The 27,572-nt window shown below is 49.5% G+C and overlaps 1 protein-coding gene across 2 annotated transcripts; it reads right to left on the reverse strand.

Moving 5' to 3' along the window:
• Positions 1-224: 224 nt before the first annotated feature.
• Positions 225-27,572, reverse strand: TMEM91 (transmembrane protein 91). Of its 2 annotated transcripts, none has more exons than XM_081200672.1 (4): positions 26,985-27,569; positions 8,478-8,966; positions 2,279-2,422; positions 225-1,007 (listed from the first exon to the last, which is right to left on the reverse strand). In XM_081200672.1, the coding sequence occupies exons 2-4, from the start codon at positions 8,889-8,891 to the stop codon at positions 849-851; spliced, it is 717 nt and encodes a 238-aa protein (XP_081056798.1). In that variant the 5' UTR covers positions 8,892-8,966; positions 26,985-27,569; the 3' UTR covers positions 225-848. The 2 variants fall into 2 exon arrangements, with proteins under 2 accessions (XP_081056798.1, XP_081056799.1); XM_081200673.1 differs by lacking the exon at positions 225-1,007 and adding an exon at positions 1,725-2,025 and having other exon boundaries at positions 26,985-27,572.

Here is a 27,572-nt window from a genome sequence, read left to right on the forward strand (position 1 = left end):
CAGAGAACGGCGCAGGACTTGGAGGGTAGGGGAGGACCTTGGCAGGCCAGTTAAACTCTCCCCTCCCTCCCGCTTCCTGGTCGATTTGACTTGACCCACAGAGGCCACTGCCTTATGGGTCATGCCGCCCAAGGTGGGTAGTCGCCTTGGCACCCCGCAGCTCATTTCACAGGCAAGATGATGTATCGGCGTTGCCGCAATATAGACGGCGCACGAGTCCTACGGGTGGCTCACGAGGCAGAGGTGCCTTGGCAGTTTATTGAGGGCGGGGTAAGGAGAACATGACCTTTGGGTGTGGAGGCCAGGGCCTCTGTAGAAAAGGAGAAGTGACCAAGAGACACAGCCAGCTAAGGGAAGCCTGGGTGGGCGTGGGTATGAGAGAGAGGTGCCCCATTGTCCGTAGGTAACCTAATCCCCTCGCCTCCCGTTTCCTGGAAGCAGAAGCTCAAATCCCCTCCCCAAATTCTGTCCCAGTCTGGGTGAACGGGCCTGTCTTCTCCCACGATGGGGCTGGTTTCTCCCCAAACTGTCAGGGATGTAGCTTCGATAGCTGCTGCCCGTCCATCACTCCTGATGCCAGGAGGGACCCATTGCAGAGACCCCGTTTCCCAGCCTGGGGTTTCTGCTTCTTGCAACCGTATATCCTCTTTGCTCCCAGGGCTTGCTTAGTTGAGAGTTGAAAGGGTGGAGTTCTTCCACACACACCTTTGCTGGGGTGGGTTGGTTGGTTGGTTCACGAAATCAACGTCAGGAAACCGGTGCTCACCCCATCATGTCGGCACACGCCTTTCCAACTCCCAACTGGGGGTGGGGGGGGCGAGGGCGTGGCTTTGGTGGGGCAGGAAGACCTAGGTTGGGGCCTTGTTGGACAGGTAAGCGATGAGCGCCACCACTGCTCCGATGTAGGTGCAGATGCCGAGGATGATGGACAAGACAGCCAAGGCGAAGGTTTGGCGAGAGGCCGTCCACGCTCCCGGGTAGTCACCCTTGGCGGACGCCTTGTTGGTCTGGGGAGAAAAGGCAGCGGATTTAGTATCGGGAAAGGTAACTGCAGGGGCTCACGTTCCTGAGCCTAGAACTTGGCAAAGACTTTAGCTATTGTTTTAAGGTAATGTGGCCTGCGGTACATTCAGTGTTAGCTGCTGATGGTAAAACCTATTGGTGCTTCACAACTTTCTGGCTAGTTGCAGGACCTTATCCAGACCTAGCAGAGTAAACGCAGAATCCATGGAAGCAATTGGCGACTTGGCTGCAGACAGGATAGACGAAGCAGGAACCAGGAACTTATAGTTAGGTGTTTATTATATACAGTGGACTATTTACAGGACTAGAACACGGATCTTTAGCTTGCTCTCTCTGACACGACTCACAACTCCTACACTGACACAGAACTCTGAACTCTGAACTCGAACACTGAACTCCCAGTTAGTAGGCCATTAATTATCATTCCCTTGAGAGAGCTTGACCAATCAGGGAGCGGTCTCCATGTCTTTGTTATCACCAGGCAGACGTACTCCTTCAGATTGCCTTCTGGCTGTCTGCCAAACCTTAATTGACTCTGTGTGAGTAGCTGCACATACACAGTTTCCCAACAGCTGCATGGGCACCAGGAGTGGCGGCCATGCCGTGCACCCAGGGGGGTGGGGAGAGCCCCCTGCTGTGTGCCTTTTTGTCACCCCCCTCAGGGATGACACCCGGGGCAGACCGCCCCTGCTGCCCCCCTTCCTACGCTCCTGGATACATGATGCACCAAATGACATGCACAGACTCTGCAAGCTCTTGACTGCTGCTTCTGGGCTCCTCGCGGCAAGGATCCCATCTCACATTCCCAACACCCCCTTTCCTTCCTTCCTTGCTCTTGTACAATTCAGCGAACTTAGACAAATGACGTCTCTCTAACCAAGCGTTTGGTGGCAAGTCGATTTCTGCAGCTTGCAACCAGCCCTGTTCTCCATCTAATAAATTTTATTAGGGTTTGTAAAGAAAAATGCAAAGAGTGTTGTCGAACGCTGCCTTTTGTCCGAACTAAAACATTAATCCAGAGGCAGAGAGAGAAAAGAAGGAAAAGGAAAAGGAAGAGATAAAGAAAAAGGAGTAGAAAAAGAATTGGAGAGAAAAGAGGAGAGAAGTTAAGATGCTAAAGAACTTCCGATTCTTTTGTCCATCAGCTATATATAAACTTCATTCACTTCATCCACTCCAGCATAGCATCTATCCTAAACCCATCTATCCTAAACCTGCCCCCTTTGCGAGCTTTTTCCTGCTCAGCGACACCCACCTTTTGGGACAGGTAGAAAGCAGCGATGCCCAGTGGCCAGAAGCAGCACAGCATGGAGAAGACCGCCAGGCCCAGGTAATCTTGGGGCAGCAGCATGGAGAAGCTGCTCTCGCTCTCCGTATCGCTGTCGCTTGAGGAGTCATTCTAGGGAGGGAAGGGGAGAGCAAGCGTTGGCTTCGTTCATTCTGAGGTCTGGTGAAAGAACGCCAATAATAGGAGAAGAGCCCGGCTGGATCCGGTCAATGGCCAATCCTGCTCTCACAGTAGCCAACCAGACGCCTCTTCTGGGAAGCCTGCGAGCAACTGCACTCTCCCTCCCTGCCATTTTCAGCAACGGGTAGTCAGAACCATTGCTGCTTCCAACTGCTGAGGCCAAGCTGAGTCCGTGTGGTTCATAGATGTTGATTAGCCTCCATGAGGCTGTCTCTAGTGGGAGGGAGTTCCATAGTTTATGTGCTCTGTAAGGATGTGCTTTGTTTTGTCCATCCGAGCACAATTCAAGGTGTTGGTGCTGGCCTTTAAAGCCCTAAACGGCCTCGGCCCAGTATACCTGAAGGAGCGTCTCCATCCCCATCATTCAGCCCGGACACTGAGGTCCAGCGCCGAGGGCCTTCTGGTGGTTCCCTCACTGTGAGAAGTGAAGCTACAGGAAACCAGGCAGAGGGCCTTCTCGGTGGTGGCACCCGCCCTGTGGAACGCCCTCCCACCAGATGTCAAAGAAATGAACAACTATCCAACGTTTAGAAGACATCTGAAGGCAACCCTGTTTAGGGAAGTTTTAATGTTTGATGTTTTATCGTGTTTTTAATTTTCTGTTAGGAGCCGCCCAGAATGGTTGTGGAAACCCAGCCAGATGGGCGGGGTATAAATAATATATTACTACAGTGGTACCTCGGGTTACAGACGCTTCAGGTTACAGACACCGCTAACCCAGAAATAGTACCTCGGGTTAAGAACTTTACCTCAGGATGAGAATAGAAATGGCGCGGCAGCGGCAGCAGCAGGCCCCATTAGCTAAAGTGGTACCTCGGGTTAAGAACAGTTTCAGGTTAAGAACGGACCTCCAGAACAAATCAAGTTCTTAACCTGAGGTACCACTGTACTACTACTACTACCACCACCACCACTACTACTACTTCAGTTTCATTGGATGTCCACGAATTCTGGTGCTATGAGAGAGGGAGAAAAGGCTTTTCTGCATCCGCTTCCTCCATCATCTTATAAACTCCCGTCCTGTCCCCTCTAGCTCACTTTTTCTCTACGCTAAAAAGTCCCGAATGCTGCAAACTTTCCTCCTAGAGGACTCGCTCCCTCCCTTTGATCATTTTCTGAACCTTTCCCAACTCTGCAATGCCCTTTCCGAGGTCAGATAACATAGTACAGTGGTGCCCTGCAAGACGAATGCCTCGCAAGACGGAAAACTCGCTAGACGAAAGGGTTTTCCATTTTGGAGGTGCTTCGCAAGACGAATCTCCTATGGGCTTGCTTCGCAAGACGAAAATGTCTTGCGAGTTCCTGCTGTTGTTTTTTTCCTTCCCCCCCCCTTTTTCTAAGCCGCTAAGCCGCTTATCAGCTGATCCAATAAGCTGATAAGCCGCTAAAAGCCGCTAATAGCGCTAATCCTCTAATCCGTCAATGGGCTTGCTTCGCAAGACGAAAAAACCGCTAGACGAAGAGAATCACAGAACGGATTCTTTTCGTCTTGCGAGGCACCACTGTATTCCAAATGCAGCCGCACCATAGATCTGTTCAGTGGCATCACGGTTTCAGCAGTTTTGTTTTCAGTTCCTTTCCTAATGATCCCTAGTGTGGTATTAACCTTTTTCACAGCTGCTGAGCACTGGGCCAGCATCTTCGACAAGCCATCCACCACAACCCCAAGGTCAGGCATTGCCAGTTCAGAACCCATGAGCGTATATGTGAAATTAAGATTAGATAGATTAGATACCGTATTTTTTGCTGTATAAGACGCACTTTTCCCCTCCTAAAAAGTAAGGGGAAATGTGTGTGCATCTTAAGGAGCGAGTGCAGGCTCCATGGCTTCGCGTTGCTTTCGCTGAAGCCAGGAGAGCAAGAGGGGTCAGTGCGCACCGATCCCTCTTGCTCTCCTGACTTCGCTTCGCTGAAGGGGCTCTGTGCAGAGAGGGAGAGAATTTTTTTTTCTTGTTCTCCTCCTCTAAAACTAGGTGCGTCTTATTGTCGGTTGCATCTTATAGAGCGAAAAATATGGTAGATAGATAGCCCCAACATATATACGTGCAACACTTTACACTGAATTGCGTTTGCAGCCGCAGGATCAGCACCTGCAAGTCTGGTGCCTTTTGTGTGTGTGTGTTATTTTGGTCTTTATAGGCTTTTAATTCCTTTCTAATGACTTTTTAACCCTTTAAACTTCTCGATGCTTTAATGCTGCTCGACGTAACTGCTTATCGTTGCCTGCCAACAAACAAAGAATCCAGCTTGTTTGACTCGCCGAACCGCATTTGCCATTTTAATGCCCGTTCCCTCAGTTTGGAGAGATCCTTTCTATAGCCGTCTGCAATCCCTTTTGTTTTAATGACTCCGAACTCTTTTCTCGCCATCAGCAAAAACGGCCACTCCTAGCCCTAGATGGTTTATGAAAAAGTCCCAATACCAATCTGAAGGTATTCTACACCCCTCCATTAAGGTAACTGTCTATTTATTCCTACACTATGCTTCCTGTTAACCAGGTGCGGATCCAAATGGATGCATTCGTTCCATAACATCCTGCTCTGGCTCTCTGCTTCTGGAGGGGCTACTAAAATCATGCTTGGTGTGCAGAGAATGAACAGAGGGTTTTTTCTCCCTCTCATTATATGAAATGCAATAGAACCCATATTTAAGGTAAAGGTAAAGGGACCCCTGACCATTAGGTCCAGTCGTGGCCGACTCTGGGGTTGTGACGCTCATCTCGTTTTATTGGCTGAGGGAGCCGGCGTACAGCTTCCGGGTCATGTGGCCAGCATGACTAAGCCACTTCTGGCGAACCAGAGCAGCGCACGGAAACACCTTTTACCTTCCTGCCAGAGTGGTACCTATTTATCTACATGCACTTTGATGTGCTTTCGAACTGCTAGGTTGGCAGGAGCAGGGACTGAGCAACGGGAGGTCACCCCCTCGTGGTGATTCGAACCGCCGAACTTCTGATCGGCAAGTCCTAGGCTCTGTGGTTTAACCCACAGCGCCACCCGCATCCCAGGACCCATATTTAGGAGAGAGTAAAAGGGTGCACTGAAGGAATGAGGTTGGTTTTAATGGCAAGTCAAATACTCCCCTTCGGAGATCCGCAATTTCGCATTTCAGCTCTTCACAAACTCTTGAGCGGACACCATTCACGCCTGTTGATTTGTTTATTTTTTAACTTGTCAGTTAAAGCCTAGAATGGCATTTCTTGTCACCACTATTTTCCTCAGTTCTTCAGACTCAGGAAAATAAAAATCAGTCCAGGCACAGGTATCTGACCTGAATCTTCCATAGTGAGAAGCAGAGAAGTCATTCAGCTCTCCTGTAATCTCCTTATCCTCCTTTCGCACCTTTACTTCTCTTGTCGTCTAATGGTCGAACTTCCCTTCCTGGCTGGTTTGCTGTTTCTGATGCACTTAAATATTTTCCAAAATTAGTTTTGCTGGTTATAATGCTAACATTTCTGCCCCAGTTTCTAATATTCCGTTTGCAATACGGTACCTGTTGGGTCTTTGAACCTATATACTGCCATGTCAGGCTAAATTTTGTTCGCCCCAGTAGGCTTAGCAGAACATGACAGCAAAGGTCAACAGACATGTAATGCAAAAGTCTACTGTACAGGTAAGGGAGTATCAGGAAGACAGAATAAAATGTCGCCTGAATGTAGCCTTCATGTTTTAGCAATATGCTCCTGAAATTATTTTTTCGCTTCTCCTATGGCCCATCTGTCTGTCTGCTTCATGAAAGTTTACGTTCTGTTTTGTTCTCATTTGGATAAAACTTCCATTTTTAGTGAAAGGGTTTAAGGTCACTGAGAAGGAGGAGGATTGGTTTGAGAAGATATTGAATTATTTGGGTAGGTTTGAACAATTTGGGGCAATTAAAATGTTAAAAGTTAAATAAACCTAGTGGAGGGAGGAGTGTTAAGGTATATAGAATTGTACATATGGTTGATTTGAATATGTTATTATTGATTATGTATACCCAATGTATCAGCCGCCTGGGGGTTTTCACTGTTTGTGTTTTGGTTGTTGGTAAAAAAAAAAAAAAAAGGAAAATGGAAAAAATGAAAAGGAAAAAAAAAAAACTTCCATTTTTTAGAAGGGAGCTCCTTTGCTTCTAACAGATTCCTGGCTCACTCATTAACCATCTCGTGTGATTTCAGCGAGATCTTGCAAGATCTCGTTGGAAATCGGTGCCAATGCCTCACCCTACCTAATGGGAGGGCCGGCCCAAGGTGTGGATTTGGTGCTTCCTATGCTCAGTAGCTGAGCTTCTGTTATCGTGGCTTTGAATAACTACCTTCCCCCCTCAGCTGGATGCCCCTTACCTTCTCTCAACTTCCCCCTATCTAAAAAAACACCTTGCAAACTTTTTAATAGTAAGCACCGCCAACTGTCTGCTTCTGTTCTGGTCCGAGGGGAGCCCAGTCTACCTTCTTCCCTATAACCTGTCCAGGTGGTGATGATACTTCCCAGCTTCCTTCTCCTTAAATTAGTTTTTATTAAACTGTGTGTGTGTGTACATATAGCACCTCCACTTTCAATTCCTATAGTCTTTTTCATACATTTGGTATGAGACACTATTGTCATTGTGGGGAAAGAGAGATGGGAAGGGAAATTAAGTTTGGTTCTACAGTGGTACCTCGTGTTAAGTACTTAATTCGTTCCGGAGGTCCGTTCTTAACCTGAAACTGTTCTTAACCTGAAGCACCACTTTAGCTAATGGGACCTCCCGCTGCTGCTGGAGCACGATTTCTGTTCTCATCCTGAAGCAAAGTTCTTAACTATTTCTGGGTTAGCGGAGTCTGTAACCTGAAGCGTATGCAACCTGAAGCCTATGTAACCTGAGGCAACCACTGTATTGCAAAGTGCTTGTGCAGGGTGTTTGAGTCAGGGTCATGTGGAGAGGTCCTTTGTTTGTTTATTGGCACCATGGGAGATTGGAGGGTCCAGAATTTGGTCGTCTCAGTGACACCCTTGCAGAATTCAGCAGGGAACGAGTTGGCTCTTGGCTACCTTTGGTTGTCGTTTGTGGCTGACGTTGGGCCTCCTGCTCCACCAGTCCCAATGGACACCAGCCAATGCTATCCATACCCAAGCTCTCTTCCTGACACTACCTGCTCAGACTGCAATGCGTTCTTCGTGGGGCTACCTTTGAAGGTGGCCCAGAAACTACAAGTAATCCAGAATGCGGCAGCTAGACTGGTGACTGGGGGCGGCTGCCGAGACCACATAACACCGGTCCTGAAAGACCAACATTGGCTCCCAGTACGTTTCCGAGCACAATTCAAAGTGTTGGTGCTGACCTTTAAAGCCCTAAACGGCCTTGGCCCAGTATACCTGAAGGAGCATCTCCACCCCCATCGTTCAGCCCGGACACTGAGGTCTAGTGCCGAGGGCCTTCTGGCAGTTCCCTCCCTGCGAGAAGCCAAGTTACAAGGAACCAGGCAGAGGGCCTTCTTGGTAGTGGCACCCACCCTGTAGAAAGCCCTCCCACCAGATGTCAAAGAGAAAAACAACTACCATACTTTTAGAAGACATCTGAAGGCAGCCCTGTTTAGGGAAGCTTTTAATGTTTAATAGACTATTGTGTTTTAATATTACGTTGAAAGCCACCTAGAGTGGCTGGGAAAACCCAGCCAGATGGGCGGTGTATAAATAAATTATTATTATTATTATTATTATTATTATTATTATTATTATTATTATTATTATTATTATTACCTGGGCTTTCCATTGGGGCATCTGATTGGCATAGCTGTCAACGTTTCCCTTTTTTAAAGGGAAATTCCCTTATTCCGCATAAGATTCCTCGCAAGAAAAGTCGACAGCTATGCCGATTGGCCACGGTACAATTGGTGCCTTTTGCTACTGACAGCAGTGGCGGTTCAGGAACGGGTCTGACGCCTCCTTCCGCAAGAGGTGAGCCACAAGCTTCTACTCCCTGCGTTTGAGGCCCCTCGGCCAAGCCCCCCTCGAGCCCCAGCCCTTACCTCGAGGTCCGGAGACTCTGTGTCACCCACTTCGTAGCAGACGGTGTGGATGTCCTTTTCCAGAGGCACTTTCCTTGGCAGCTCCCCGGCCTCCTTGCTGTCTCCAAAGGCGGTTTCGATATAATCTTTCTTCTTCCAGCCTTGGGGGTTGCTGGATTTCCACAGCTCGGGGTACAGGGTCGGTTCTGGGGTGCAGAAGGGCTCGACTGTCCTCTGCAGGCTGCTAGGGTCCAGGAGTTGACTGGGAAGGATGTGGGGTCCGGGCTGGAGCCAGGAGAGGTTAGGGGGCATGTGATGGGACAGCAGTCCGGAGTGGTCCTGGGGGGCGACCCGACTCAGCATTCCGCCCCGGAGGGTGGCTCTCCCGGGGGACTTTGCCAGAAGTGGGTGCTGCAGTTCATGGATGTTCTCCATAGCACCCCTAGGCAGAAGGTCTGGCTGCCCTCCTCGCTGTCAGTTAAGGCCGAGTGAGTCTCTCGCTTCAGTTAGCTTGGGGAGCGATTGCGAAACAAGCAAGCAAAAAAACAGCAAAGCGTTTAGCGCCTTTTATGTCTTATTTACCGTATTTTTTGCTCTATAAGACTCACTTTTCCCCTCCTAAAAAGTAAGGGGAAATGTATGTGCGTCTTATGGAATGAATGCAGGCTGCACAGCTATCCCAGAAGCCAGAACAGCAAGAGGGATTGCTGCTTTCACTGCGCTGCGATCCCTCTTGCTGTTCTGGCTTCTGAGATTCAGAATATTTTTCTTCTTCTTGTTTTCCTCCTCCAAAAACTAGGTGCGTCTTGTGGTCTGGTGCGTCTTATAGAGCGAAAAATACGTATATAGGGGGAAAATGTACACATCACTCCACCAAAAAGCTCTCTTGAGAGGCACACTAATAACAGATAAAGCCAAGATCCACAACCCATCTCCAAACAACTGCAGTGGTACCTTGGTTCTCAAACACCTTGGCACTCAAACAACTTGGAACCCAAACACTGCAAACCCGGAAGTAAGTGTTCCGGTTTGCGAACTCTTTTTCGGAAGCCAAACGTGCTCCGTTTTGAGTGGTACCCTTCCGTTTTGAGTGTTAAGCTTCTGTTCTGAGTGTTACGCCGAGGTCTATTTTCACTATTTATTTTGCGTTTTAGTTTTTGAGGCTTCTTTCTTTTGTTTTTGTGACTGTGTGGAACCCAGTTCAGCTACTGATTGATTGATTGATTGATTGATTGATTGTGTGACTGCAGTACATTCCTTATTGCTTTCATTTTATGGATCAATGGTCTCGTTAGATAGTAAAATTCATGCTAAATTTCTGTTTTCAGAGTTGTATTTAAAAGTCTGGAACGGATTAATCCATTTTGCATTACTTTCTATAGGAAAGTGCGCTTTGGTTTTTGAACGGACTTCCGGAATGGATTAAGTTTAAGAACCAAGGTACCACTGTATAGTTAAGAGATACCAAACTTGTGATCCACATCCTTCGTTCAGGAGGCCTACATCATGTCTGTGGCTGAAGGCTGGAGAGAACACATCTGTCTTGTTCAATATTCATATTGATTTTTAAATTGTATTTTAATTGCTGCTTTTATTTCTTACAGATTGCATTCTATCGTATTGTGATTTGTATTTGACGGATTCCAAATTGGAATACAATGAATACAAGCTATGAGAAATAAAATGAAAGAAGCAGTAAAAGGAAGATTAAGAATCATACAACGTCTAGTGCAGTGTATTACGATTGCTGCAACAGTAATGATGGATCTGTTAAGACCTTTAGTGGTTTTCAAGTGGGGGGGGGATGATGGGGGCATGGGCATAGCCAAGGCGGGCCTGGGGGGGCAGATCCACAATTTTTTTTGAAAAACATTGAAAGTACTCAATTAACTGAGGTTCTTCCCCCCTCCCGGAGAAACCTCCCCCCCTCCCAAAGTCTGCCCCCTGTAATGTCCGCTAATGGGGGGTACAGTCACCCATGATTTTGCCAAAAAAGCTCAACAACTTGGGGGGGGCTGATCTCCTAAAGAAAGCTCAACAACTTTGGCGCCCCCCACCCAACAAAAATCCTGGTTACGCTCATGGGTGTTGGGGAGAGAGATTTGGAAACCACTGGCTTAAAACCATAAAACAAAGATAAAAATCAGTAAAACTTTTAAAACAAATAAGGTAAAGGTAAAGGGACCCCTGACCATTAGGTCCAGTTGTGGCCAACTCTGGGGTTGCGGCGCTCATCTCGCTTTATTGGCCGAGAGAGCCGGCGTACAGCTTCTGGGTCATGTGGCCAGCATGACTAAGCCGCTTCTGGCGAACCAGAGCAGCGCATGGAAATGCCGTTTACCTTCCCACTGGAGCGGTACCTATTTATCTACTTGCACTTTGACGTGCTTTCGAACTGCTAGGTTGGCAGGAGCAGGGTCCAAGCAACGGGAGCTCACCCCGTCGCGGGGATTCAAACCGCCGACCTTCTGATCGGCAAGTCCTAGGCTCTGTGGTTTAACCCACAGCGCCACCCACATCCCCTTTAAAACAAATACAGGCAACTAAATAATGCATCAAGATAGGCTGGCTGAAACAGGTAAGTTTTCATCAGGAGGTGTCTAAAACAATAAGGGAGGATGCACTAATGTCTTATTTCATTTCTATCCCACTTTGTTCTCCAAGCAGCTCACGGTGGCAAACGTAGTTCTCCTCGTTCTTATTTAATCATCCCAACAACCCTGTGAGGTAGGTGAGGCCGAAAGGCCGTGACTGGTCCAAGGTCACCCAGGGAGCTTCATGGCTGAGTGGGGATTCAAACCCTGGTCTCCCAGGTCCTAGTCTGACACACGAACCACTACACTGGCTTGCAGAAGATGGTTTACATTAAATGCTCTGAAAACTTCAAAATACTGTGCAGAGATAATAGGTGTTGTCGTTGTTGAAGAGTCATTTCTCCTCATTCTGCTGTTTTCCAAACCCAAATCGAGCCCCTTGAATTTGTGTGAAACTGAGTCCCTGTAAGTTAGAGAATTTTCTCCTCCACTGCCCTGAGGCTTAGGAAATCTCTTTGTTTAGAGCCTGGGTAGGCAAACTAAGGGATGTGGGTGGCGCTGTGGGTTAAACTACAGAGCCTAGGACTTGCCGATCAGAAGGTCGGCAGTTCGAATCCCCGCGACGGGGTGAGCTCCCGTTGCTCGGTCCCTGCTCCTGCCAACCTAGCAGTTCGAAAGCATGTCAAAGTGCAAGTAGATAAATGGGTACCACTCCATCGGGAAGGTAAAGGGCGTTTCCATGCGCTGCTCTGATTCACCAGAAGCGGCTCAGTCATGCTGGCCACACGACCCGGAAGCTGTACGCCGGCTCCCTCAGCCGATAAAGCGAGATGAGCGCCGCAACCCCAGAGTCGGTCACGACTGGACCTAATGGTCAGGGGTCCCTTTACCTTTAGGCAAAATAAGGCCTGAGGGCTGGATGCAGCCCAATTGCCTTGTAAATCCGGCCTGCAGATGGTCCAGGAATCAGCATGTTTTTACATGAATAGAATGTGTGCTTTTATTTAAAATGCATCTCTGGGTTATTTGTGGGACATAGGAATTTGTTCATATTTTCCCCCAAAAATATAGTCCTGCCCCCTGCAAGGTCTGAGGAACAGTGGACCAGCCCCCTGATGAAAAAGTTTGCTGACCCCTGGTTTAGAGAGCCAGCCGCTCCTCTCAGCTGCCTGCAAGACTCCTTTCCTGACACAAAACCCACCCCACTCTTTGTGAACCAGTTACAGTAGTTGGGACAGGAAACTTGGATCCAATCCATTTGTACCTCTATATTTCCAAACCTATCTGTCTGTATAGATATATATCAGAGGTAGTCAACGCAGTGCTTTGCAGAAGTTGCTGGTTCTGAAAATCTGTTTAAAGTTCCACTTCACTGGCATCTGATATCCCTCTGGCTGAAAACGTACATGCAGGCTGATGCGAGATAGTGACTTTTAGAGATGCAAGGCTGTTCCTGCTAATTTTATCTGCATCTTTTGGAACGGATTCACAAGAAGGAAGGAATTGTTGAAGGAATTGCTGGATACTATAAAGGGACATTTTGTCAAAGGATGTAGAGATAACACTAAGTTTGGCGACGGCAGGAAAAAAATGCTTTATCAGTGTGAAGTGGAATTTAAGATGAATGTTCCAGACTTCCTAGATTGCTTTCATATAGTCCCTTTTATTTATGGCTGGGGTTCAGCTCTCATAAGCAGAAGCTGAGGAAGTACATAAATTTCTGGGATGTGCCATTTGGCTTGTAGGTGGAGTTTGAGTGCTCCGTACGATTATTTTTCAATCCCTGCACATAAAAAAACTAGCCTGTCGCAGTGAAGGTTACCCTAATCTTGCCCCCCTGACACCATCTGTATTCTTAAATGTGCAGATTATATTTTATTTTTGTACAACGTTCTCACATGTCAGCCCGCACCGGCAGTCTGACATGGCAGCAATTCAGAAACAGTGACATTGTCTCATCTACTGTTTGGGTGAAATAGGCAGCGATGGACTTAGGCGACAGAGAGCTGTTAGCGAATGCGGTGCTAAATTAACGTCACTAAGCGGTATCTGAATTGTGATGGCAGAAAGTTCTTGCTGAAGGAAAAACACAGGTACAGTGGTGCCTCGCAAGACGAAAAGAATCCGTTCTGTGATTCTCTTCGTCTAGCGGTTTTTTCGTCTTGCGAAGCAAGCTCATTGAAGGATTAGCGGATTAGCGCTATTAGCGGCATTTAGCGGCTTATCAGATCAGCTGATAAGCGGCTTAGCGGCTTAGAAAAAGGGGGGAGGAAAGGGAAAAAACCCCGCAGGAACTCGCAAGACATTGTCGTCTTGCGAAGCAAGCCCATAGGAGATTCGTTTTGCGAAGCACCTCCAAAACGGAAAACTCTTTCGTCTAGCGAGTTTTCCGTCTTGCGAGGCATTCGTCTTGCGGGGCACCACTGTACATTGCCCAAGATTGTCGTGCAACTGATTGCACAGCAAAAACCAGCTGCTGCGCACCAAGAATTGTCTGTTGTGCAACAAACTTCTGCTGGCACAACCTTTGTGTTGGATTCTTTTGTCGCCCTCCCTTTAAACTTGTGATGGCCTGGGACTCGGGCTCGGACTCGGAACCAGAGGAGACTCGGTCTGCATCGGATCCTTTGCCTCAGGCTTCACCTGAACCAAGTCTGGGGCCTGATCCTCGGACTCGGAACCAGAGGAGACTCGGTCTGCACAGGTTCCCTTGCAATAAACACCAGCTGGGCCAAGTCAGAGGCCTGAGCCTGCCCTGGCTCCAGATGCGGGGATTACTTCGTTGTCTTCAGCCGGGCCATCACTTACAGCTGCTTTGCTACTGGTTGGGTCAGGGGAGACTGAGGCAGCCTCTGGGTCTAGTAACCCACCGACGTCTCCCAAGCTGCAGAGACTCAGGTCTGAGAGAAGGAGAGACCTGAGTACTTGCAGGAGAAGTGTTTGCCTTCGGGCGAAACAGGGAGGTGAGTCACCAGGGGATCAGGACCGGCCGTTACCCTGACAGAGATAAAAAGGCTGTCGGACCCTGCCCCAGGTTGTGGGAGCAACATTGTTGTATGCTAGATCCTGCCTGAGATCCTGTACCTGTCCTTGCCTGGTTTCCTGCCTTGTGTCCTGCCTTGGCCCTGTTGGACTGTCTCCCAGCGCAACCTTCCGATTCTGGACTGGTTCTGGACCGTGTTTCACGGGTTACTCCCGGGCCCAGCACAAAACTCTGTCACACACTAGCACACAGATCATTGAATACAGCCAAGTTTCTGGACTTAATGGTCTGAAATGGAGAGCCCCTCTTTTTCAATAGCAATGGGTCTTCCTTTGTTTACAGTGGTGCCTCGCAAGACGAAATTAATTCGTTCCGCAAGTTTTTTCTTCTTGCAAGTTTTTCGTCTTGCGAAGCACAGTTTCCCATAGGAATTCATTGAAAATCAATCAATGCGTTCCTATGGAGACCGTCCGGGGACAGAGGGGAAGCGCCGCTGCGTCCCCTCTTTTGAAGCAAGGGGCTGCAGGGAGAAGATTGCTTCTCCCCGCCGCCCCTTGCTTCAAAAGAGGTCTGGGGACAGCGGGGAAGACGCGCTGCGCTTCCCGCTGTCCCCGGAGCTTGCGGGGCAAGCTTCGTTTTGCGAAGCAAGCCCATAGGGAAATTCGTCTTGCGAGGCAACTCGAAAACGAAAAAACCTTTCGTTTTGCGAGTTTTTCGTCTCGCGAGGCGTTCGTCTTGCGGGGCACCACTGTACTTTGAAATGTGGGAAGCCAGCCCTGCAGTGTTTGGGGGACACCCTGGTCATTCTGCTGAGGGGGGGGCCTGGGCCTGGGCCTCTGCCCCCAAAGTCCTGCCCTGATGGTGCCATTGGAAATAGACTTATACCATCACCTTTGGAAGACAGAGAGCAGGGGGGGGAAAGTCTATTGAAAACTTGTTTATGAGCTGCGACGATAAATACCTTGAAGATGTCAATCCATATGCTGTGTTTTTTACCACATTGCACTGGGAGTCTGCTTTATCGACCAAACAATCCACTCTATTGATAAGTTGCCGGGTGAGCATTTTATGTATCGTGTATTGTTTGCAGCTTTACTTTTTCCTGGTTTTTTGTTTTAAAAATTGCTTTCATTCGCCGCAGTTTGTCTCGCCACGTTGCTTTGAGGCGCTTTCTTTTGTATAAGGCAACCGATGAACGCAATAAATAAGAATGCCGTTTTTAAAAGGTTTAAGTTAAGCCCCGAGACCTCAGACGCAGTGGCAGGCAAATTTGGACGACAAAAAGTGGGAATATTGAAATGGTGATGAGGGATTATTCGTAACATCGGCTTAAATCGGAGGAGGCCTGGGAAGTATGCAGGCTATATTCCTCTGTTTATTGTGGCTCATTAGAATTGGCTGGTGTTTCTTCCCTCCACCCCCCCACCCCCCATCTGCAACCTTTATACAACCCCTACAGCAGTCGACTGAAAAAGAACAGCGTTTGGCACTTTCCGGTGGCACACTGCCATCACACAATTGTAGTCGCTGTATGGGAAGAGACATTCAGAGTTTGTCCTTTTTTAATTCCTGTCAGGGCTCCCACCAACTCAGAAAGCCACGCACCGTGAAATCCGGTGCAGGCACATGGGATTTCCATAGCAGGAACAGATTGCTCAGCCAAACATGTGCAGCAGTTCAAGCTCTGCACAGAGGCGTAATGCAGAACTCCAAATCACTCTTTTTAAATGATTGGGAACGAGACAAGCTGCCCGCTCCACACACACAAAAAAACCTTTGCGTGAAAGCAGGATCATGTAGAACAGGCCCTGATGCCATCAACAGCACAAATAGTGTTGGTGCTGACCTTTAAAGCCCTAAACGGCCTCGGTCCTGTATACCTGAAGGAGCGTCTCCACCCCCATCATTCTGCCTGGACACTGAGGTCCAGCGCCAAGGGCCTTCTGGAGGTTCCCTCATTGCGAGAAGTGAGGTTACAGGAAACCAGACAGAGGGCCTTCTCGGTAGTGGCACCCGCCCTGTGGAACACCCTCCCTTCAGATGTGAAGGAAATAAGCAGCTATCCTATCTTTAAAAGACATCTGAAGGCAGCCCTGTTCAGGGACGTTTTTAATATTTAACGCTGTACTGTTTTTAACACTTGATTGGGAGCCGCCCAGAGTTGCTGGGGAAACTCAGCCAGATGGGCGGGGGATAAATAAATTATTATTATTATTATTATTATTATTATTATTATTATTATTATTATTATTATTATTATTATTAAATAACCATGAATGAACGCCTGGAGGGAGCCTTGGTCTTAATAATGTTAAACATTTCCATAGCTGTTTCAGTTGTAATCCTTACAAGAACCCTGTAAGGTAGACCGGTAGTATTATGCCCTATGTTGCAGCCTGAGGCTGAGAGAGTTAAGAGTGGCTGGCTCGAAACCACCTACTGCACACACGACAGAGGCGCGTTTCGCACTGAGGGCTTCCTGAATGGTACCTCGGCCTCTTAGGCACTGCACCACAATTCTGGAAATTTGCAGGTAAGCAAAAACGTCGTCCACATGGAAAGGGCATTATCTACACGCATGTTTTGTTTTTGTATGTTTTTGATCCCATCTGAGCTCAGCTCCTCCCATGCGCTTTTGCCTGACAAAGAGTTGTGTGTGACTCAGAAGCTGGCACGCTGCTTCGCATACCCCGACACACACACACGCGACCAGATCTCGCTCAGCTGGAGATCAGTCAGCGGCACCAAACTGAGCTGCTCTCCAGCCCTGGCTCCATTAAATGGCATATTTGGTCTACTTGACTTGCACAAACGATGGGTCAAATTTATCTTGATAATTTGTGTGAGGTCACCAGTCAGAAGGAAAATGGGCTGATGGGACTGTAGCCTGATCTAGCCAGGACCCTGAGCCCAGAGTGTGTGTGTGTGTGTGTGTGTGTGTGTGTGTGTGTGTGTGTGCATGCGTGAGAGAGAGAAAGAGAGAGGGAGAGGGAGAGAGAGAGAGAGAGAGAGAGAGAGAGAGAGAGAGAGAGAGAGAGAGAGAGAGAGAGAATTGGGGGATAGGGATGGAGTCAGAATTCATTCTGGATTTAAGGAGACCAGGCCAGGTCCTTTGTATATCTTCATCCCAACTTACTGGCAGAAATATGGACAGTGTACTGAGAGTGACATACAGAGCAGCAAGAAAACTGAAGCAGAATACAGTGGTACCTCAGGTTACAGACGCTTCAGGTTACAGACTCCGCTAACCCAGAAATAGTACCTCGGGTTAAGAACTTTGCTTCAGGATGAGAAAAGAATTCGTGCAGCAGCGGGAGGCCCCATTAGCTAAAATGGTACCTCAGGTTAAGAACAGTTTCAGGTTAAGAACGGACCTCCAGAACGAATTAAGTTCTTAACCTGAGGTACCACTGTACAGAATTGTACGGGGTTTTATGAAGCACCGTACCAAAATTTATTGAATAGTAAATCTGCTTCAGTTGTATGGTTTATAGCCATTATGACGGCTACTGTGAAGCTTGACAAATTACTTTACCTTCGTATCTGAAGAAGTGTGCATGCACATGAAAGCTCATACCAAGAACTAACTTAGTTGGTCTTTAAGGTGCTACTGGAAGGAATTTTTTTATTTTGACTATGGCAGACCAACACGGCTACCTATCTACTACTTTACCTTCTGTTCCTCCAAACCCTCCTGTTGCCTGATTTATCTCCCCCTCAGAGTCCCTTGTCCTGTATTCCATTAAGGGTTTCCTCCCTCATCTGAGGTTTCTGAGGAAATATTTCTCATTCCACAGGAATCATAGGATGGCAGTTGCAGGGTCATCCAGCCCAACCCCTCTGCAACGCAGGAATCTTTTGCCCAACATGGTGACTCTGAGATGGGGATCCAGTTTCCTTGTGCTCTCTCAACATCAGGGTTCAAAGCCAGACTTTCTATGAAACTGACCAGCCTGGCTAAATCTTTTTGTGCGTAAACCTGAACAATCAAGAGTAGCGACTAGACTAGGATTGGTTCAGTTTTAGAGCCACGGCTCTGGCTTTATTTTGCATTCTGCTTTGACCTGCTTGCTTTTTCATACAATACAGTGGTACCTCGGGTTAAGTACTTAATTCGTTCTGGAGGTCCGTTCTTAACCTGAAACTGTTCTTAACCTGAAGCACCACTTTAACTAATGGGCCCTCCTGCTGCTGCCCTGCCGCCAGAGCACGATTTCTGTTCTCATCCTGAAGCAACGTTCTTAACCTGAAGCACTGTTTCTGGGTTAGCGGAGTCTGTAACCTGAAGCGTATGTAACCTGAGGTACCACTGTAATAATAATACAGTGGTACCTCGGTTTCTGAACGTTCCTGTTGATGAATGTTTTGGTTTTTGAACACCGCAAACCCAGAAGTAAATGCTTCCATTTTTGAACATGCCTCAGAAGTTGAACGGCTTCCGCTGAGTGTATGTGTTCTTTTTCTCAATTTTCTCTATTAAATTTGCAGACTGCCCTTTGTGCCTTGGTTTTCGAACGTTTCGGAACTTGAACGGTCTTCCGGAACAGATTACATTTAATATTTAATAATGATTTTATTATTTATACGCTTCCCATCTGACTGGGTTGCCGCAGCCACTCTGGGCAGCTTCCAACAAAATATTAAAATAATACGGGGGGGAGGAGGAAGGAACCCTCTACAAGAGAAGATTGCTACAGAGGATGCTGCCGGCTCACTTGCGCAGGGACTGCAGGACTCGGAGACAGTTCCCACATGACACACAACCCAGGGAATGCCTTCTGAGGGGAGAGAGAGTGTTTCTGAAGAGAGGGAACGAAACCTTTCCCTCGGTGCTCAAACAAGCGCATGTTGGCATCGAAAGATCTCGGCTCTGTTTGGCAACGTTGGCTCTGACGTGGGGAACCTGCAGTGCGCCACAGCCTTGCCAAGATCTGTCGAGCTTGTTTGTTTGGTTTCTTTAAAACTGAAAAGGGAAACCAGGGTGTTAAAAGCCCAGAACTCGCAGGAGTCACTTCCGCCGGAAAGAGGACTGCAGCTCAGTGGCAGAGCACCCAGAAGGTCTGGGTTCGATCCCTGCAGTCTCCAAGAAGGGCTAGACAGAGCTCCTGCCTCAAACGCTGAATAGCCGCTGCCGGCCAGTGCAGGTGGTCTCTGTGCTCCTGTGTGCCGGTTCTCAGTATCACCTAACCCACTAAGCAGGCGGCACAGAGCAGCTGTCTAGGGCAGTTTTGTTACTGGGCCTCCATCCTAACTGGGAAATCCTTCAAGAGGTTAACGGAATCTCCCCTTCTCTCTCTTGGGCAACAGAGTCTGATATGGGGAATTTTCCCCAGCCACTCTAGGCGGCTCCCAACAGAATAATAATAATAGCAATAAAAGATCAAACATTAAAAAACTTCCCTAAACAGGGCTGCCTTCAGATGTCTTCTAAAAGTCAGATACAGTGGACCCTCTGGATATGAATGTAATTCGTTCCAGGGGTCTGTACATACCCTGAAAAATCTGCAAGTAGAGGCGCTGCTTCTGTGCATGCGTGCGGCGCGATAGAGCGCTTCTGCGCATGAGCGCATGGCGAAACCAGGAAGAATACACTTCAGGGTTTGCTGCGTTCGCAACTCGAAAGTTACGTTACCTGAAGTTAACGTAACCCGAGGCTCTACTGTAGTTGTTTACTTTCTTCACATCTGATGGGAGGGCGTTCCACAGGGCGGGTGCCACCACCGAGAAGGCCCTCTGCCTGGTTCCCTGTAACCTCGCACTGAGGGAACCGGTAGAAGGCCCTCGGTGCTGGACCTCAGTGTTCGGGCTGAACGATGGGGGTGGGGATGCACCTTCAGGTATACAGGACCGAGGCCGTTTAGGGCTTTAAAGGTCAGCACCAACACTTTGAAAATAGCATTAGACATAATGAGGTTCCTACCCAATCTCAGATTCTTATGCCAAGGATCGAAGTTTCCCATTCCCAGTTGCACAGACTTCTCTCCATTCAGTTGTATGGAAGACAGGGCCAAGGAGAAATTGAGGGTTGGGGACCCAAAAGCAGGAAAGACACCCTCCGTCTTCCCAGGGACAACATCACGTAAAGGTAAAGGGACCCCTGACCATTAGGTCCAGTCGTGGCCGACTCTGGGGTTGCGGCGCTCATCTCGCTTTATTGACTGAGGGAGCCGGAGTACAGCTTCCGGGTCATGTGGCCAGCAGGACTAAGCCGCTTCTGGAGAACCAGAGCAGCACACGGAAACACCATTTACCTTCCCGCCGGAGCGGTACCTATTTATCTACTTGCACTTTGAGGTGCTTTCGAGCTGCTAGGTTGGCAGGAACAGGGACCGAGCAACGGGAGCTCACCCTGACGACGGGATTCGAACCGCCGACCTTCTGATCGGCAAGTCCTAGGCTCTGTGGTTTAACCCACAGCGCCACCCACAACATCACATAGTAACTAGCAAATTCATTCATTGTGTTTGTATCCTGCTGCTTTCCATTACGGGACCCCAAGTCACCACACACGTCTGTGTGGTGAAGTGGTTAGAGGACCTGGGAGAGCAGGGTTCGAATCCCCACTCAGCCATGAAGCTCACGGGGTGACCTTTGGGCCAGTCACACTGCCTCTCACCTCAACCTACCTCACAGGGTTGTTGTGGGGGATTGAATGAGGAGGAGGAGAACCATGATTGTTTTGGAGAAAAAGGTGGGTTGTAAAATATAATATAAATGCAGTCTCCAAGATGGTCACCTCCCATTTAGGCATGAACCAGACCCACAACCAGGGAGGTGGATGCCTCATCCGCCTTCAGACCATAACTTGGGACCATATTTTTTTGCAGGAGGTGGGAAGCAATGCAGGAAATTAATCTTCTAAAGCAAAATAGTTTGCCTGCTCTGCCACCTCGCCAGCCTCTTAAACTGATCTTCCCTTCCCACTCGCTGGGCTTTGAACCCAAGGCTCCCGTCACATGACGGCCACCTCTTGCGCTACCCACTGAGCATCCCTTCTCTTCCTAGGAAATGGAATCGAACTCCCAACCCTGGCCACATTCCTGCTCTGAATCTCCTGCCAACGTCCCGAGTTCCCGGTTAAATTAAATCGGAGTGCCTTCACGCATCTGCACTGCCTCGCTCTCTTGGGAAACCGTACAGCAACGGAAATTATTTTGGGATGGAGAGGAGGAGGAGGATGAAAGCAAGTCCCTAGAGATCTTGGTCCTGACTGTACTTGGATGGCTGTGCCAGCGAATGCCCATGAATCACTGCCGCTTCACCAAAGCAGAGGCGGCACAGAGAAAGCGAGGAGAAGAGATTCAGCTTTTTATCTTCTTCCCCGGCTTGGATGGCGGGGGAGAAAATTGGCAGAATGCTCCCTGTCTTCCTAACCCCACACGGGGAGATAGGCAAGCTGCACTTTCCTGAGCCACACAGCGGGGTCAGGATCAGAGTAACTGAAACAACAGTTCTGAGGCCTTAAGCATTTGCAGAACATGTTTCCAAGCGCTCCTAGGAAGGGCCGAAGAGCCCGGCTGGGTTTCAGTTAAGCATCCAGCAAAGCCCCAGTGTCCTGTTTCCAACAGAGGGCAGCCACACGCTTTCTGGGAAGCCCAGAAGCAAGGGTGTGAAAGCCTTGCTCAGCAGCAGGGCACATGCTTCAGGGGAAAGAAGAGTCCGAGCAGGTTCAGCCCCTGGTAAAAAAGGTAAAGGGACCCCTGACCATTAGGTCCAGTCGTGGCTGACTCTGGGGTTGCGACGCTCATCTCGCTTTAGTGGCCGAGGGAGCCGGCATACAGCTTCCGGGTCATGTGGCCAGCATGACTAAGCCGCTTCTGGCGAACCAGAGCAGCGCACGGAAACGCCGTTTACCTTCCCACCGGAGTGGTACCTATTTATCTACTTGCACTTTGACGTGCTTTCGAACTGCTAGGTGGGCAGGAGCAGGGACCGAGCAACGGGAGCTCACCCTTTTGCGGGGATTCGAACTGCCGACCTTCTGATCGGCAAGCCCTAGGCTCTGTGGTTTAACCCACAGTGCCACCCGCGTCCTGGTACCTCCACTTAAGTAACAGGGAACAGGGTCCACGTGAAAGGGGAGGTTTCTGCTGGAGAGCAGTTGCCAGCCCAAGTTGGCAATGTTGGGCTAGATGGAGCAAGACTTTGACTCCGTGTAAGGGAGGATAATAGCTTATAGCAAGGCTGGATGGCCTTTGACCCTCCAGATATTGATGGACTACAAGTCCCATCATCCCTGATCATTGGTCATGCTGGATGGGTTAGGAACCTGAAAACGTCTGGAGGTTATGGCTGGGGCAGGTGAGAGAAGTCATCCAAAAAGAGCCCTGGTTTATTCAGTCATGAGAGTTACAGCCCTACAGCCCTCTTGTTTATCCCCAATGTCTGGGGATATCACAGGTAGAGTGCCTCTGAAGAGAGAGGCTCCATTTAGCCTCTAGCTTCCACCAAGCCATTAACCTGAATTATATCAAGCTGCTCAATAAAGGAGGCTGGCGTTGTTATACGACCTCCACCCCAAAGTGCAGCTCAGTGGGGCGGAGAGTGGAGAAGCTGAGGGAATAGGGGTTTGCCTAACTTTGGGGCTGAGCCTAAAGTGAGGTTTAATCTGAGGTCTTCCCACCCCTTCCCCATGCTGGCTCTCACAGAAGACACCAAAGTTTGGACCTTAGGCTCTGTGTGTGAAATACCTGTGCCCCTCCAGATATCTGCTAGACTCGGTCTCCCATCCTTACTATAATTTATTGCTTTTATATCCCCCCTTTTTCTCCCAAGAGCTCAAATCGGTGTGCGTGGTTCTCCCCTCATTTAATCCCCACAACAAACCCTGTGAGGCTGAGTGAGGCAGCGATTGGCCCTAGATCACCCCGTGAGCTACATGGCTGAGTGTCAGCATTTTAATCCCGGCCTCCCAGGTCCTAGTCCAACACTCTAACCATTGCACTGCACTGCCTCGAGCACTTCCTGACCATTGGCCTTGCTGGCCGGGTCTTCTGGGAGCCAGGAGGACCACAGGTCTCTCACTGCTGCCTTAGGCCACATCAGGGTTCGCCAGGATTTTGCCCCGGAACCTGTTTTCTACTCAAGGCATATAAACCGAACCCTGATGCCATGAAGCAAGCAAAGTTGCCTATGAAACATTTAGATCGTCAGTCTCCCCCAGCCCAACCAGGGAAGTGCTAGGGATTGAATTTGGAACATTGCCCATGGAAATCATGTGCTCTGCTGCTGAGCTGTGGCATCTGAACATGTGCAGAGTGCCTTCCCTTTGCTGCCAAATAATCGGACGTAGCTCCTACGTCCCTTAGAATTTTGGCAAAAGGCTTCGGGTCACAGGGCAACTATTATAAAAGTGTTGGCATTTAACACCCGCCACAGGCATCTCGGAAATGAAACACTTCGGCTAATTATTCCGTTTATCGCAGACCATCAGTCTCAGCTAGCATGGCCAATGGTCAAGGGTGAGCCACAGGCCTAGGAGGTTGTGGCTTTCTGGATTCCTCATGCACAGAGCAAAAACTGGTGGCTCTGCCCCAGGCCGGAGGTGGCCAAGTGACTGGGGCACTCATTCCAAACGCGAGGAGCCATGGGTTCAAATCCTGACCGGGCCGCTGAATTTGCAAAGCCTGATTTTCACCATATGTTTCAGCCGAATGAGAAATATACTCATCGGTCGATAAAGAAACGCATTCCGGGTTTCATGGAAACGGCTCCCTCCTTCTCCTCTCCCTGATGACATGCACATATGGTTGAAATCGACAGCAATATGCAAGGGGGTGGTGAGGGGCCTAATTGGACAGATTCCCTCCGGTCCAAAGCTGAAGCCCAAACGATGCTTTGTTATATGTGCAAGCAAAATAGACACACATGTTCAGCCCTCCCTGTTTGATTTCATGCATACATTTCTCTTCTTCTTGTGCTGTTGCTGCGCACAGGTTTTGCGCATGGAGCAAAGGTGAGCCTGAAGGGATAGTGTCCTACTAGATATGGATTCTTTGGGGCTGTTGGGAGGGGGGTAAAACTAGCCTTCCTGGGAACCCAAGGTGGTTCAGCACCTGTTGTGCCATGATACCCAGGTGATGGGCTAGATTGAGTTAGTTTGGGGGTCCAAGCCACCACAGGTAAAGGTAAAGGGACCCTGACCATTAGGTCCAGTCGTGGCCAACTCTGGGGTTGCGGCGCTCATCTCGCTTTACTGGCCGAGGGAGCCGGTGTACAGCTTCCGGATCATGTGGCCAGCATGACTAAGCCGCTTCTGGCGAAGCAGAGCAGCGCACGGAAACGCCATTTACCTTCCCGCCGGAGGGGTACCTATTTATCTACTTGCACTTTGACGTGCTTTCGAACTGCTAGGTTGGCAGGAGCAGGGACCGAGCAACGGGAGCTCACCCCGTCACGGGGATTCGAACCGCCGACCTTCTGATCGGCAAGTCCTAGGCTCTGTGGTTTAACCCACAGTGCCACCCGCGTCCCTTTTCCAAGCCACCATAGACATCCCATAATCCATCTTCAGCCGTGTGTGCCAAGGAGTGAAGGGGTTTGGGGTAGGGGATCAATGAGTCATAAAGACCCATTTTCGCTCCCCCAGGAGATTAAATGCGAATGCAGAATTTCTGGGCTTGCTCATGGCGTCCACCGCTTGCCCGAAGGCATCACTGACCACTTAATGTGTTTTTCGGATTTCCGTACCACCCTTCGAGACGCAATTATCAGAGCTGCGGTGGCAAATGTTAAAATAGAGCAAAAATGGGAAAATCAGCGACGTCATAAAAACCAGCAGGGTTCTATTATTCCTTCCCAGCCAAAGCATCTCTTTTTCTCTTTCTCTTTCACTGCCTGTTGCTGGTGAGGGGGAAGCAAATAAAACAAGCGTTTTAATTAACCAGGCAGAGCTCCAGAATTAGCATATAAACTGGGCATTCTGTTTTGGCACTCGCCAGAGATCAGGCCCCCCCCCAAAAAAAAATTATTGATGGAACTGTAGGGCCGTTTCACACCTTGTGCTGAAACCAACCTGGGTTTGCTGCATTTTGTACACACTCCTGGCCGGCAGGGAGTCATAATCGACCCTGGATCTGAAAGGAGTGTGCTTAGATAATGCACTTGTTTTCGTCACAACCGCACATTACATAATGGGGACCCCACGAGAACGTCCATTTTCACACGCACGGGGGTGAGAAATTCACTCGTTTGTTCTTCCCGGGTTCTAACGGGAACATGATACCACAGAGTAGTTCCCCTAACACATTAAGCTATACAGTAAGTCACAGAAGAGTGGAGGAAGCTTATTTTGCATCAGATCAACTTGGGGTTAATCAAAGACATCCGTTTGTGACTCAGCCCGATGACACTTTTGATGCTTGCCACGTGGGGATGGCGTTACGTGTGAAAGGGAAACCGAGTGTACATTTGGGGCAAGCGAAGCTGTACCGGGACTGAGTTCCTCACCCCTCGCATGAGAAAAACAAGCTTATTTTGATGTGCAGTTTCCCGGAAACGGACAAAAGGGAATTAATTCATGCAATGCACTGTTATCTTTAAGAAAGTCGTCGCCCCAGAGTCTGAATATGGCAGCTATTTCAGATGCCTTTAAATGAGAATGGAAAAGATAATAATTCAGAACACAGCAGTTGATCTGCAGCTGTAATTATATAAGGCATGATGGCTTAGAGAAACCTCAATGTACAAGGGCAGTATACCCCTAAATGCCAGGGGGCGGGGGACAAGCAAGGAAGGGCTGGGTCTTTGGGCCTGTGAGGTTCAGAGAGGCACCAGTTGGCTGCTTTGGGAGGCAAAACACTAGATTAGATCTCCATATTGATCCCTTTCAATATCCTTGCACCTTGTTTTGTTCCCTGGGCCCTTTCACTTAAGAGGATCTGGAGAGGTAGTCTTGGGGAGGGGGAACCCCTCTTTCCAGAGAGCCACAGAGAAGAGCAGCAGCGATGGGTCAGCCCCCACAAAGGAACTAAATCCCCAGCAGGCTTTCCTTGCACATTGACGGTCTCTATCGATCTCCTTCCTCCTTCCTGCTCAGAGCTCCCAAACGAAAGAAACTCTCTCTGTGTGTGTGTGTTTGAGAAAGAGAGAGCTCTGGTTCCTTTGCCCTCGGGTTTTCCAGCCCACACACCTGCTGTGTAAAGACTCGGAGATGATGCATCCCTTCTCCATCCCTGGGCTGGCGAGTAGAAGAGAATGTCCCCAAGCTGGGAGCCGGGAAAGGGGGCACCCTCTTGCCACCAGGGGCTGGCAACCTTTTAAAACACACACACACAAGAAACCCACCCTCTGGCCAACTCTGTTTCACAAATCCTTTGCACGCTTCCCCGAGACTCCAAAGATGCGCTCGGCTCCCCGCGCTCCTGGCCCGACCCCTCTCTCTCGCCCCCCGCCACAACTATAAGACAGGGGCTAGGGTTAGGGGGCTCAGTGACCTTTCTGGGGGTTGGGGGGTTGTGCCGTTTCAGGGGCGTTAAGTGGAGCGGGAGCCACCTGCCTGCCTCCCTGCCTGCCCATCGCCCTAGGACTCTCGTCCTCTTGGGTACCCAAGGCTCACCATAAGAAGCCCTGCCCTGGTCCAGAGGGACTCCGGCTTCACCCAATTACCCCCTCGCTTCGCCGCCAAGCTTAATCTCATTAATTCCACCATCTCCCTGGCTCGGCTGTCGAGAGTCAGAGAGAATCTCTCTTCAACTTGCATGTGCCAGATTTAGAACTGAGAGCAGCGAGGAGGGCAAAAAAACCCCAAGTTTTTTGGGGGATGGGGGGGCAAAATCCAGGGCCAATGGGGCACTCCAAGTCTGGGATGGATAAGAGTGGGCAAGAGGATTGGCTTTGGGCTTCTCCTTAGGGGGGGTTGGACTAGATGGCCATTGGGGTCCCTTCCTATTCTACCATCTGATGAAGACTTGCAGTCAGGGAGGTTGGCACCACCTGGGTAGCCCAGGCTGAGAGGGTGGTGGGGTTGGCAAAGTCCACATGAGAAAGAGAGAGAGAAATAGAGACCCTTACCGTGCTCACTGCCAGCGTCCCCGTGGCAAGCACCTGTTTGCCACCCTCCAGACCTCCGGGGGCTGCATCCTCTGCAAAAGGGTGCCCATCTCTGCCCTGCCCAGACACGATGATGCCCGGTCAGGGAGAAAGTTGCTCGGCTTGGGTGCCAGCCAGAACACGCAGACCCTCCTCTCCAAAAAATGCCAGGGTCCCCTCAAGAACTCCTGTGGTGAGCCTGGCACGATGCCCTTTGCCACCCTCGGCGCTAAGGGTTAGGTTTGCCAATCTGTGGCAATCGGCGGCTTTCCCAAGGCTTGCCACGAAGAAGAAGGACCCGTGGCACGAAGAGGAGGAGGAAGAGAGAGGCAGAAAGTCCCCTCCAACGTGGTGGCTGGCCGGCTCCTCTGCCTTCTGCGCGGTGCCAAGGCAGCTACCCAGTCACCTACAGCAAGGCTGCCATCCAGCGCTCCGGGAGCAGCTGTGCGCCTGCTGCCAAGATGCGGTGGCCCCCTCCTCTCCCTCCTTCCCACCCCCAGATCTGGATGGAGGAGGGGGGAGGAGGAGGAGGGGAGGGGTTGTCTGCGAGCTGACAGCCACACACAGGCA

The sequence above is a fragment of the Podarcis bocagei genome (genome assembly GCF_964188305.1).
Source record: "Podarcis bocagei genome assembly, chromosome: 7".
Classification (NCBI taxonomy): Eukaryota; Metazoa; Chordata; class Lepidosauria; order Squamata; family Lacertidae; genus Podarcis; species Podarcis bocagei.